The sequence below is a fragment of the Amphibalanus amphitrite genome, unplaced genomic scaffold (genome assembly GCF_019059575.1).
Source record: "Amphibalanus amphitrite isolate SeventyFive unplaced genomic scaffold, NRLGWU_Aamphi_draft 000343F_arrow, whole genome shotgun sequence".
Classification (NCBI taxonomy): Eukaryota; Metazoa; Arthropoda; class Thecostraca; order Balanomorpha; family Balanidae; genus Amphibalanus; species Amphibalanus amphitrite.
In genome coordinates this window covers 344,533-358,565 of record NW_024881838.1, presented here as the reverse complement: position 1 = coordinate 358,565, position 14,033 = coordinate 344,533, and the positions used below count along the sequence as shown (strand labels likewise).

The 14,033-nt window shown below is 49.7% G+C and overlaps 1 protein-coding gene across 1 annotated transcript; it reads right to left on the bottom strand.

The window, feature by feature from the left end:
• Positions 1-7,849: 7,849 nt before the first annotated feature.
• On the bottom strand, positions 7,850-9,793 carry LOC122389089 (techylectin-5A-like). Its single transcript, XM_043380779.1, has one exon. It carries the CDS (start codon positions 9,744-9,746, stop codon positions 8,655-8,657), a length of 1,092 nt encoding a protein of 363 aa, XP_043236714.1. The 5' UTR covers positions 9,747-9,793; the 3' UTR covers positions 7,850-8,654.
• Positions 9,794-14,033: the final 4,240 nt, after the last annotated feature.

Below are 14,033 nucleotides of genomic sequence, written 5' to 3'. Positions count from 1 at the left end.
GCCAATTCATTAACTTTTTTGAAGGTGGGAGGGTCCCTTTAATAAAAGGTGCCTACCTGCCTGTTTATAAATTATTCGCTTATGACACATATGCTTCATTGCATTTTTCACTTGCATATCTTCTTGCTTGCCTACCATTTTAGCATGTAGGTACCAAAGGCTTTTAAATTCCAGCATTCCTTACATCATGTTAAACAAACAGTTAACGGTCTTTTTAAATCCATGCGGTTAACTTTAGGTACACATTGTATGTTGCAGGCAACAGCCTGTTGTGGATACATATACCTGATGACTTGTGTGATGTTTCCATTGTTATTTGTTGTCCATCTCGGTACACAAGACGCCATTGTTACTGAGAACTTGTTTGTAATGTGTTGTGCTGATCTGTATGCCACAGCATTGAAGTGCTGGCTGTCCTTACACATGAATACCTACCCCAATGAACGCACTACATTACCATTTTTTTTTTTATCAAACGTGTCCGAAACGAGACGATCTGATGCTCATTTCAACTGTGTTTTTATTATGCTTTGCCTGAATGTCCCCTACGAATTTAGCCTTTCTGTTTATCTTGTGCTGTATTGTCGTGGGTGATGATAGTTTCGCCTGCGTTCTAGTGGGATAGTGTTCTCCTCGGTGGCGGATGAGGCGTTCGCAGGATCCCGCGGCCGGCGGTACGCTGAGCCCGCGACCCGGGAGTCGCAAACGGCCCGGCGCCGGCCGAGGTCGCCCCGCTTCAGCAGTCGCGCCGCGTAGAAACAGTCGTCCAATTATGTATAGTACATACCGCGTTGCTGTTGACAGCGTATTAACCCCAAATAAATAAATACAAACAAATACAGCTGGAGTTTGATGTGCACGTTTAGTGTGAATCGGTATTGAAACATGTGATGTGTACAAATGACAAATACCTACGTTCTAGGAAACATAACGATGATCGAAGCATGCGAAATCGCCTGCTATTTGAAAGTGCCCGTACCACTACCGGCCGCTACGGAACCTCCGTGTCCTATGCACGTGATCCTCAGGCGCACAAAAAAAAATCATTAATGGAGATGGCCAAACACCTATGTACAGGTGACCTATCGTTAATTAGAAATGAGGGTAGTCTCGCATACTTCTGGTCTCAAAGAGGTAGTCCACAGACCACACATTGCACAGTGAGCACACCGCATTCTCGAAAAAGACATGAGCATTCAAAATTTGAAGGTAGCTGCCAAAAACGTTTGGTCATAGCGACATGATCACTTTGACCCACATGCTGAAGATGCTAATTACTGATTTGCCGGTATGTCTTTAATATGCTCGTTAAGCTAACCATTATAGGGTTCTATGTCAGGGTAGAAGCTGGAGATAAACCCCGACGCCGTGAGACTGCAGTCTGCACTATGGCGGCCTGCCGCGTCCGCTCCAGTTAACGAGGCCCCGGCATTTGTTCTCTGCAGTCTGCAGTTTCCACCGGCCCAGCTGCGCTCTCCGCCGGCGGGCGGTGTTCTCCGCCGCCAGCCCAGTCGTACAATGACCATAAAATCAGCCCCGGGCCCCAGGGGGGCGGTCGGGCGGCCTCTTTGAGAGCGGCGCCGCCGGCCGGGCCGCGCCTACCGGCCGTTTCCAGCGGGGCTTTTTTGCTGATTGGTCGCCGCGGCACGTGGCCACTCAACTGTCCAATCGGCTCCGACCAGTCTCCCGAGGAGCGATCAGCCCACCCAGGCCTGAAGCTCAAACTATACCTAAACCGAACGTCTGGTCATCGCTCAATGCATTGAGCCATTGCATGACCATTGCAATGGTCATAGAAACCGGGTGGTGAAAAGGAATAAGGTCAACCTCTGCTAATCGGGCTGAAATCTGAACGCATTTATTTCCCCGCTTGAAGGGAAAGCATGCTAGACGTTAAATATCAGAACAAAGCAGTCTCTTGTCCTAATTCAACAAGCAGCAGCGACCACATTCCTGGAGTGTGTGATGGAAGGTTGCTGGTTATCTGGCCCAAGCGGGACAAGATGATTGCCGTACTCACAGCCATTTGGGTTGAGAGTCAACAACTACCGGCTGGCTGAGAGGTGATCCGAGGATCAGCTGCAGACGAGAACGGGCATCATCGACTGAGCCATTGACTTGAAAATGTCAGAGGCTTACCGAGATCTAGCGTGTCATAGGAGCAAAGGTCAGTGTCAGCGAAATCATCCCGTTTATGTCACGGTAACCGTCTATAGACGGTAGCAACACTTGCGGAGAGAAATAGATCTTACCGGTTGCTTCATTTTAAATACCGTGGGAAAGGCATGTTGGAGATATTGCTTTGAAATAAACAGTTTTTTTTGTGGCGCTGCATTCTGTAAAATATTGCATTGGAAATAAGATCTCGAGGGCATTTTAGCATTATAGACCACGGAACTGTTCTAATAATCCGAGTATTATTCATTTTTATCTAACTTTACTTACGGGTCGAGCACTTTAGAAAATATAAAAACAGACAACACAACATAACATGCACTAACATATTGCAAAATCACACCTTTTTATATGGTTTCGTAAGCTGATGTTGATGCATCCCCATAGTTGATGGGGATGCTATCCCTATGCTTTCCATATGCATTTCGCTACGCTCTTCTCGCGAAAAGCTTCACATTCTTCACCGGTGCACCCAGTGCGATTTGTCCGGCATATGGGCACTTAGTGTCACGTCCAGTTGTGCACTTCACTCGTCGTAAGTGCTGTGCCGGGAACCACTTACGGTGACGTTCTCAGGAAGTGGTTTGGCCCGACGTTCTCGGCAGCACGCCATCGTGGCCCGGTTCGCGCTACAGTCCCAATGACCTGCTGTTTGTGACATGGCGCTACGTCGGTTTACACACCTACCTGAAGAAATGGGTGATTTATACGCCCTATAGCACTTTTCATCAATTGTGGCGTAGGCACCGTTTCTCTATCGGATTGCGTGGCATATGATAGTCAATAATTATCCTAGCATGTCTCACACTGACATAATACCCAAGATGAATTGAGTAACTGTAACAACTTTGCGGATCAGCGACACAGTCAGCAAAACGCTATAGTTGATCTGACTAACTAATTGATCCTCGCTATTTGTCAGCATGTGTTGCAAAATAGTAGGGGAGAGTGGGGAAAGATGCCCAGGGTTTTACTATGTCATATATTATTCGAAAATGACGATCGAAAAGCAAAAACTTGGAGTTTCAACGAAAGCCGACATCATTTTTCTCCAAAAATATTACACTTTCGTGCCTGAAATATGATAACTTTTTTTGCTATTAAGCATTTTCCTGAAGAAGTGAAAGGGGGCATCTTACCCCACAGGGTGGGAAAGACGCCCCCTGGCGTTGGGGAAGATGCCCCCTGTACTATAAATGACATAAATGGGCACGTGAATCGCCTGAACGAATCAGTAGTCCCTTCGAGCCTGCAGAAGACCCCAAACGTCATCGTAAGGGCCCTCAAAAGTAGTCTTAAGGGGCTTCAGAGGTCATCGTTAGGGCCATCATAGTCCAGCGCGGCCAAACAAGCCTCCGTAGTGGCGTTCGGAGACCACTGTGGGGCCCTTATAGGTCTTCATGATGCTTGAGGGTCCTTGAGCCCATCGTGGGGACCTCAGATGCCAGCGCGGCCCGTGGAGCCAACGTGGGAGCCCTCAAAGGATGTCGTGAGGGGCCCTGGAGCCAATAATGGGGCCCACAGAGGCCGTCGTGAGGGCTCTCAGAGTCAGATACCGCCCAAAAAGTCGCTGTGTGGGCCGAGAGACCGGCATGGGGAGCACCCGACCGTACTGGACTCTCAATAGTCCCAGATCGGCTTTTGTCTCTTATCACAAGTATGTAATAAATGATTTGACGGGTTCCTTGAAGGCCAGCCTACGGATTTAGGGGGGGGGGCGTCTTTCCCAATCAGGACAGGGGGCATCTTACCCCAAGGTACCGAAGTAACATTAAATCAGTACAATTTGTTAGCCATAAAACTGCACCCTGAAACAAACTGTTTGGGACACAGTACAGTGTACACGCATGTTCATGTATCACGACTATAGCAAGGGACGCAAAAATTATCTACCTTCTTTGATATTTACAATGTTTTGACACCAAAATATTTTTTGAAAGCAGCAAATAAAAAACATGCAATCACCAGCCAGCCGTTGCCCAACTGAACTTCGCAAATTTTTGTGCACTGTGCAGTTAACAAGGCAGGCTTCTGCTTTACAATAAGAACATAAATTTCCAGGTTCGATTCTTTGTTTCGCCGCTAGAGGGGGTGGGGCGTCTTTCCCACCCTGGGCATCTTACCCCACTCTCCCCTAATATGATAGCACAATGCACATATATTTAATTAGTTAAGTTTCATATAATTGACCCTAACGTTTCACATCAATGCTTATGCAGTAATAGTGCTGTCTAATTGCGCCCATGGTCTAATCTGGTCCCAGGAAAACATTGCCATATGAGAGCGCCACAGGAACGCCGCATCTTATGTCAGTATAAACACTCAACGCTAATGAAACCCTGGCCTTATTACACAGTTCGAAACCAGATAACCAGTTATTAGAAAGAAAAAAAAATCATTTGAGCGCCCCCTGAGATCTCTGAGCCACTGCCTCAGCTGGCCAGTGAGTGGGTACGAGTGGCCAGGCAGCGGGGCGTTCTGGGTAGACGGCGGTCGACGGAGCCGGCGCCGCCGCCGCCCGAGGAGCCCCGAGTAATTGGGTGTCCGGCCAGCCGGGACACGGCCTTGTTCCCGGTAACTAGACGGCGCACTGGCCGCGGCACGGAGCAGCCCACAGTTACTGCCGGGCGTCCGAGGGCAGCTGCAGCTGCAGTCGTGTTACAGAAGCCTCTCAGGTAACGTCGCTCGGGACTGGTACCGCGGCCGCCGCGCCGGTCTGAAAAGTCTGGCTGCTGAATGCAGCAGCCAGCATATAGTACCTAGTTAGATATTGTATCCCCTATATCCAGCATATTCCTCTGCATTGCCTTAGTTTGATGGATTGAACGTCTAATTTAGGTATTGATGCGATAAGCAAATAAGTTTTTTTACTCCCATGTGACCGGTGGATATTGAGGGAAAGAGGGGCTACGAGAGGAATCGCTATCATTAACCCTCGCGGGCCCGGGGGGGGGCGTTTTTCGCCCCCCCCCCTGGCGAATATTTGCGATAGCTCCCGAACGCTTAGGGATAGGAAGGAGAAACTTTCAGTACCTTTTCTCCCATCAATTTGACATCTTCTGAAGTAAAAAATTTGGACCTAGCCCCCTTGATGACGTCACAAGGTCCATTTTTCTAGACCCCTGCACGGCAAACTTCGGCGTCACAGACGCAAACTTCAAATAGCTACTAAAAATAGAGTTTTAGAGATAAAGACAAATTACGAGCACGGTTGTGTAGCGTTTGACCTAGAGAAAAATAGAAAAATAGTTTTGGTGACCTGAGGTCAGAGGTCAGGTCAAGGACCCCGAAATGTGGTTTTAGTTTTTCACAAATAACTTCGACAAAAATGGTCCTAGAGCTACGGCAGTGGTACCATCGCATTCGCCTTGTCAAGCCGCGTCGAATGATATATATTTTGTTCGGAAAAGGTCAAATTTTATGTTGACCTCATGTGACCTCCAATGACCTCTGGTTGACCTTGACACATGAAAGGTCGTTTATGATGGATTTGTACCCGCTGATCACGAACCTGGCATATATTTTCCTCTAAGCCTTCATTTAGAGCTTCCGGATTGCAAAATTGTCTTATTTATTATTACTAACTTGAATCAGTGAAATAGCCTCTAGCAGGGATACTCTTCTGTGACCTTGACCTTTGAGCAGCCTTGTATCGTAAGATGAACCACAAATAGGGAACTGATAAGCCTCAAAACATTTCAAAACATCTTGGAAGTTAGCACGCAATAGCGAAAAAGTGCCAAGTTTGAGGTCAATTTTGAGCGTGACTTTGACCTTGACCTTTCACTTTGAGCACATTTTCAGAATCCTCAGATTCTCTTCTTTCGTTTGACAGCCAATTTTGCCGGTTTGATGCAGCCTGCCGTCCTCTAGAAGGCTTACTTTGAGATCACTACACATGTGGCGGTTTTTGCCTTTGACCTTGACCTCTGACCTTGAAAATTGACCTGAGGTCAAAAATTTTAGGTGCATTAGAATCGTCACGTAAGGACCTTTCGTTTGGTATCGCTTTTGTTTCCGTAGCTCCCTTATTTACGGAGTTAGACAGGGGGGGGGAGGCGAAAAACGCCCCCCCCCCGGGCTGCGGTGGTTGGGATTACCCCCCGGGCCCGGCCGGGTTAATGGCAAATAGTGCAACTACCTACTTATTTCCTAACAAAATTTAGTTAGGTTTCAAACTTCCTTAATCTCGATATTGGTAATCTGTAGCGTCCCATACCCACATATAGTTCATCTAGTGTTATCTACAAACATTAACTTTTTACGGTAGCTTTTGATTAGATTGAACTGTTAGTCGGAACGCTATCGAGCTCTCTGGGAACGAGCATCGGAATCCCAACTTTATCGATATGTTCCAGTAACTTCGGGGACAGATCCGTCTTGAGTTTGACGACAGATCAAACTATCATTGAAGTCGACCGATGGCCTTTCCCAAACTTTTTTTACGCGTATTCCCAAGGTAAGCATAAACGTCCGATATTATATAACTGCGTGCGACCCGAGGCCCCCCGCGCTCATGACATGTCACATCTTCTAAGTGCTTTCGCTCGTATCGCGTTGACTGCCACTCAGTGCCGTCCCGTCCCGTCGCCGGCCGGCTGCGCTGACGTCACCTGCGCTGGTAGGCTGGCCCGCAGTACTCCCGTGTTGGGCGGAACAGACGGCGCGCGAACACATGGTTGGTTGCTTGAGCCCGCATCGGGCAATATTTGAGGGGCGAATCAGAATGCGTGTAGCGTCAAGCGTGCAAATGGATATGGGAGAAAAACAGACCTAAGCACGAGAGCGATGAAAAGCACTACCTACCTACTGTATGCCTATTTTTGTGCTTGAACTAGACAACGAATAACGATTAACTAGCCCTGAGCGCAAGCCTACCTATGCCTCCGTGATATAAAATGTCTTTAAGAACTTTCAAATCGATGCATTTATTCCAGTTTCATGACACTGCATGAACATCACACAGCATGCATTATGCATAATGCATTTTGTGAGCCCGGTGAGGCGCCGTCGCTGGTCGGACGGCGGCTCTGGTCCGACCGTCGGCCGCCGCATACCGTACCCCGCCGCGCCCCGCACCGGCGGCGCCTCCGACAGACAGCTCGACATGCGAGCAGGCGCCGCGGCCGACCGCCTCCGGGGACCACGGGCCGTTACCATGGCAACGCCAGATCGGACACACGCCGGCGCCGACACTGTCTGACTGCCTCCCCCCGCCCCCGGTCACCCCCGGTCCGCCCTCATCTGCTCCGACCGCGGCCTGGGTCCCCGATAGCTGCTCCGACCAGCACGGCTCAGAGACGTACCCAGTACCTCGACCGAACCCGCTCACCGCCGACCCCACAGCTACCCCATCAGCCCGGCCGGACCGAACGCTCCGTGAACCGAAACTCCCTCGTTGAGCACGCGCTCTGTGTCGACCGTGTAATCTGGGCCACTCCAGTCTGTCCTAACAGGGCAGCGCTGCGGCAGCACAGCCGACATTGACCTGTCGGGCATTAACCGATACCACGACAACGACACGGGATACGGACAAAGGGTACGTGTACTCTGGCGCTTAGCGATTGTTAGCGCTGATGACGCTTTAATCCACCGCCTTCGATCGCTAAATGAAACAAATAAAGCATTTAGTTTGGATGGCGGGAAGGCAAAGGATACCTAACTCTTGCATACGTTTAACGTGACCAATTTATTCCGTACAAGACAAATAAAATCATTGCTTCTCATTATATCTGGAACCACCAAAGATGGTATACCACCCTATGAGGTTTGACAGTGCACAGAATACCATCATTTATGTAAATAATATCCCTTGGCTCCAGTATGACTTCTCAGGAAGCGGCGCCACCGACATTCGTCTGCTGCTGCGGGGCGTGGCGTACCACAGGGGGGGGGGGGTCATCAGAGGACGCCGGGGCCGGGGAGGGCGCTGAGGTCAGAGGACGTCGGGGCCGGGAGAGCCGAGGTCGGGGGGGGGGGGCGCTGAGCGTCAGAGGATGCCAGGGTCGCCGCTCCAGACGGCCGCCCGGTCACCTTATCGACCGCCGCAGGTGGAGCAGGTGCCGTCAGACGGCGCACATACGGCTCCCGGCGTCCCGGACGGCCGCCGACTGGCCCGGCACCGGCCGGGTCAGTGGGTGACCAGCTGCCGACACAGAGGCAGCTGCCACCGTTTGCAGCAAAGGCGGGCAAACTTTGGGCTGCGGACCGGACGAGATATGCGGGAAGTCGTCGGCAACTCGGAGATAGCAGGGGAGCTCTGTCCGGTCCCCCTCCCCTCTAAATTGCTCGCGTTATGGAATATGAACACTCCAGTGCTGTTCAGCATAAGGTCGTAATTATTGTTACAGACCACGTGCCCATGTTTTGGCTCACGAATAACAAACGTACATAACTCATGATCGTAATGAAACATATTTGAACTGTTCCGCAAATAAACAAAATCAGCAGGTAGGTACATGTATAATGTATATCACTTATCAGGTCGCATTCAGAGCCTTCCTGGTGGGCCTGATTTTCATGCTGGCCGCCTTCAGCGAGTACTTGTTGCCTCGCCACAGTTCCCAGTTGACGCCATCGGCGTGAGTTGTGTGCGGCCCGGCGAGGTACTGGCCGTTCAGGTTCGAGTCGTGGCAGTTGTTGTACCACCAGGCGCCCTTGTAGTCCGCAGCACATCCTCTAAAATTGTCTCTATCTTTGGTATGAAAGCGAATGCCGACGTGATGTGCCAGCCCATCGCTTGCGTTTCCGGTGTAGTTCACAACATTGAGCCGGTATCCGTCCGATTCAGAGGAGATACGAAAGTTCTGGTAGATAGCATGTCTCCGTTCACCTTCAAAGTCCTCCAAGTCTATACGCAGTTCGTATTGCCGATCTCTGGGTGATGTCATGGTCCACATGTTGTCGAGGCCCCACCAGAATTCACCATCAAGCTCTCCGAATCCCTCCTTGTAGGCGGCCCACTCTCGGTAAAAGTCCTCGCGGGGCTCGATATCGGCCCGGCGCTGGATGACGGTCCACCGTCCGCCGTCCGTGTCCAGGTCGCAGTAGGCGGGCACCTCTCCGGCGGCCCCCAGACCGGGCCGCAGCAAGTAGATGCCGCTCTGGGAGCCGGCCAGTAGGTCACTGCAGTCGCGGGGCGGTGCGGGCTTCAAGTGAGCTCGGTTTAGCTGAGCAGCGAGCGTCTCCAGTCGGGCAGAGAGCGTCTCAAGCCGGGCAGAGATCGTCTCCAGCCGACCGCTGTCCTCCCTCCCTCTGCAGAGCTCACTGACACGGGCCGCCAGCTCGGCGTCCGGTCGGCAGCCGTCCAGCCGTTCAGCGAGGCCGGCCAGCTGGGCCGTCAGCCGGCCGTGCAGCTGCTCCAGCCGGCTGTCCAGTCCGGCCAGCACGGCCCGGCCAGCGGCGCCCTCCAGCCGCTCCACGAACGCCCACAGCTGGTCCAGAGTGCCGACCAGCGAGGCCGGCGGCGTCGGGGAGGCAGTCTCCGGGTTACCGCCCTCACTCAGGACCCCGACACAGAGCGCTGTCGCCAGGAGGCCCACCGACAGCGGGCGGTTCACTGCGCACCACATGGTCCACTGGCTCCGGTACCGGTCCGGGGGCAGCCACGAGATCACTGCTCTACGCGGCTGCCGCGGCCCACTATATACGCCAGAACTGCAAACATTAGCCGGGAAAATCACACTACGTAGTGCAGCTTTGTTATGAGAAGCCGTGGTCTGTTACACATCAGAGCCTACAGCGCAAACACTGTGGGGCAATGGGCCAGTTAATCAAAGCATGCTCGAGCTGAATACCAAACTCGGCATACTGTCCGTCTAACTTTCAACACAATATGCCGCTTTTCTTGCTTATGGGATGAGTACGACCAAGTAGAACAACCATACGCCAATAGCTTTCTCCAAATAAGCCACTTTGTGACGGAAAAACGCAGGTCTGTTCTTCCTATCTCTACAGTCAACGTGACGTGGTGCCGTACACAGATGTATAATTATTTATGTAATTGAGACGGCTAGCAATCAACCAAGAATGTGATGCCAACTGAAGCCGACTGGCCAACGTCTAGGCGCTGGGGTTCTGGAGCATTCAGGAGGGGGGGGGGGGGGAAGGAGGCTCTAAAGGCGTTCCGGCAGCCTGTTTTGCTCGACACAAACAATATCTCGATATGCGATAAATTAAGCGATGGGTTAACTTCCATCACTATAACGAAATCTTCAGAAATATGTAATTTTAAGGAGTAGAGGTGACCTGAAATCAAGCCGGTCGTGTCTCTCACCGTGGGTCGTGAGCATAACTATTATCCCATTCGCCCCCAGTACAGTAGGTCTATTAAAAAAGTCCCCAGCACCAGTGGGCGCTGCCTTCGCTGAGCCGAACCCCCGTCTGCCCGTCCCATATCGCGCCGGGCTCAGGTCAGGTAGGGTCAGCGGGACCGCTCGGTCCGGCCCGCGGGCGGTGGACGGGCGGCCGGTAACGCTTTCCGCCAGCCAGCTGTAGAATCCAACAAACGGGACGGCCACCGCTCAGCGCAGCGAAACCGGTGTTAAAGAATGGCAGTAGATGTTCATGGCCACAATGATTATGAGACAGTCATTGTTAGCCCGTGCCCCACAGGAATGCCTAGACTCTCACGCCCTGTTGGAGGGGAAATGGAGATTGAGCATCATTCTTATAACTCAGCTTTGGGCATTTAAGTGGTATTCGAAGTAGCGTCAAAAGTAGCAAAAAGAAGAAAACATACTTCAGCCAATTTTAGATCGGGTCAGAGCAAAAGATCATGTCACCAGAGGTCATCGATGATAAAATTTTGCTTGGACAGGGTGCGTTGCGCGCACCGGTGCATTGGGTTTCCAATTTCCATGGATGCATCAACAGACTCGGAAGCTCGTAACGCTAGCGTGGAGCCGAATTCATATCAACCGCCGCAACAATGCATGTGCAGCGCGGGGCCGTGAAACACCGCCCACGGCTATCCATGTGTCAGGGCAATCCAACCCACGTGATGGGCTCGGCCCCAGCGGAGCATGAGGCCCAGGACTCCCGCCCAGGCCCCTGTCTCCCCCTAATTCCTGTCATCCTTCCCACTCTGAAATCGACCGAAAGAGCCTAACCTAACACAACAAGCAGCTCGTTTACCGCTATGTCTGAACAATATTGTCAGATTTAATTAAGGTCAACGGCACGTAAATAACAGCAACTACCACCATCGGTATTATGAGAAAACCAATTGCTTTTCCACAAACACTAAAAGTTTTAAGCTAAACTTGCATGAAATTAATTTTACCAGCCTCGTGTTCCTCTTATCAAAACGCTTCGAATGAATCAAAAGTTGATCTTTAAAGGTAATTTGAAGAATTTGGCCTATGTTCAAAGACATGACCTGACCAGAAATGGTCAATGGTCATGATGCATAGCAGGATATTAGATCCGTATCGTGGAACTTTACAAACACTTAAGTGATGATTTCATAACTTAATTAACCCTATTAGTGGCAGGCTCCTGGCTACCCCCTATTAGTGGCAGGGGGGGGGGCTGTTTACGACCCCCCCTTGATATCTCGAGATCTACCGGGCCGATTTTCAAAATTCAAACGGCATTCGATCTCGCTCAACGTGATCTACATTTCTAAAAAATAAAAATTAAAAAATGTCAATAGGGGGGGTAGAGGGGGGTAAAAACAGGCAAATTGCAGATACATTTTAGACTGTTTATCACGGCCAGGTTTCTGAACCAATCTTAACGCAACTTTTGCCGATCGATAGAGAATGAACCAGGAATTCACATGGATCCTAAAAATATGCATTTTCAAAAATCATAGGCGGATACAGATCATTGAGATTGGGGGTACACAAAAAGTATAGTAAATAAGGTTTTTGTTGGTACTGTTTCTAAAAAGGGTGGTAATGGTCTTGTTATGTTATAATTTTCTTATGAGAGAACGACTAAAATTGTATTGGTAATGCATAGGCGGTGTCAGGGCACCTATGCTGGGAGGTAAAACATAACCCCCCTTTTTGGACGCCTGGATCCGCCTATTATAGCAAAAGCGTGTCAAAAGAGGATGCACAATAACTGTATATGTTATCACATGATACCTTTTATTCACTGTTCGTAAAACTGGTGCAGCATCGTGATCTTCGCCCAAATGACTCGCTTCACGAATAGGACCCCCCAATTCCCAGTGCTCTGGTGCCGCCCCTGGTAAAGTTATGAACTTGAAATTTTCAGGGAATGTGCCCAATTTAGTTTTAGGAAAAGTCAGAAAATTTCAGCATCGTAGCTTCAGCGGTTTCGGAGATATTCCCGAAAAACCTGAGGGGTGGATAAAAACAACCCCCCCTGCCACTAATAGGGTTAAGCATGTCTATCAAAAATATTTATTACATGGCTCATGTGTAAGCTGGGTGTGTGATCATGCTTACGAGTATGTTGAACGCAACTGATAATGTTCTGTTGGCCACAATTTCTATATTTAATTTATCCTCCCGGATTTCATATTTTTATTAATGACACCTTGACGATGTCGAGAAAAAAACGCTTAGAAGATTGAACAGCCTGAGATACATTCAGTATAAGGAAGGGTCAAGGGTGCTAGATTCCTTCCGTCCTCGCTACCCTCAGGAAAAAACAATCCACATCGCCCCTAGTCTTCATGCTTCCCTCTCTGGACTGGAGGTCACCCCACCAGCCAACCTGTAGTTGATGTCGGATCCATTCCAGGACACATAATCCTCTTCGGGTGACCGTTGGGGAGACGGTTGGACAGGGCAATCGTCCTACGGGAACAGTCACGCTTCCGCAGATCACTGTCGCTGGCTCGCACAACCAAATTACTACACCAGAGCATAGTTATGTCATAGCTCTGCAAGGGCCTTCTCAGACCGAAAAAGATGGTTCCAACAAAACAAACAATTTTCTCATTCAGTATTGTATCTCATCAGGCACCACATGTTTTCAGAGTGTTTATTGTGCGTTCCGTCCAAAAAAAAAGCGCAGTTCAACTTTCTCCCATTGACTTTAGCGACCTCAAAATTGACCCGACCTTTCTGTCAGCAATGTCTAACTTGCAAAGTAAACGTTTCAAATACATATACTGTTGCCCATTGAAATCGCTGAAGGTTCTAAAGCGATCGGTTAGTCGATGTATTTAGATATGATGAGCACAGAAACTTTCCTTGAGGTAAGGTCACTTCACATGACCTGGTGTTATGACCTTGAACTGAAAGACTTGGGCGGAAAAATGGGTCATTTGAAATCTTAAAATGTTAAGTTTTAACAATAATTGCAAATATTATCCCGGCCAAATAGTGAGTGAGAAGGGAGCGATTCCCCAACCCCATGTTTATCTCCTATAATTGAGCTAACTGCTAGAGCCTCGCGGAAAAAAACGAGCGCTTGCGTCGTTACGTGACGCAGCGACTGTTACCCAATTTTAAAATATCGGTGACCCCTTAGGGCAGGTCAAGGGCCCCAAGGCATTAGATCGGTTTTTGGTGAATAACTTCGCAAAAAAATGGTCGCATTATCGTCATTTCGATACAATCATGGTTTCTGTTCTCAGACGCGTCGATTTATATGCTTTTTTGCTTAGGTGAAGCAATTTAGGATGTTTAGGTCAATGTCATGTTAGGGCAACACAGGTCACGAAGCTGTTGAAAGGAGGACATGTTGCATAACATTTGATTCGGCAAGTCTTCCAGAGTCCATTGACGGCTGTCCCGACTGGCTAGCTCATTTTGATCGGGAGTTATTGACGAAGCACTCCTATTGACGAGCACTCCGACACGCAAGGTGAACAATGCAAAAGTGAAGCATTAAATCTTGCCAAGAATGTATGAAGTCACGATTTCATGTGCTTG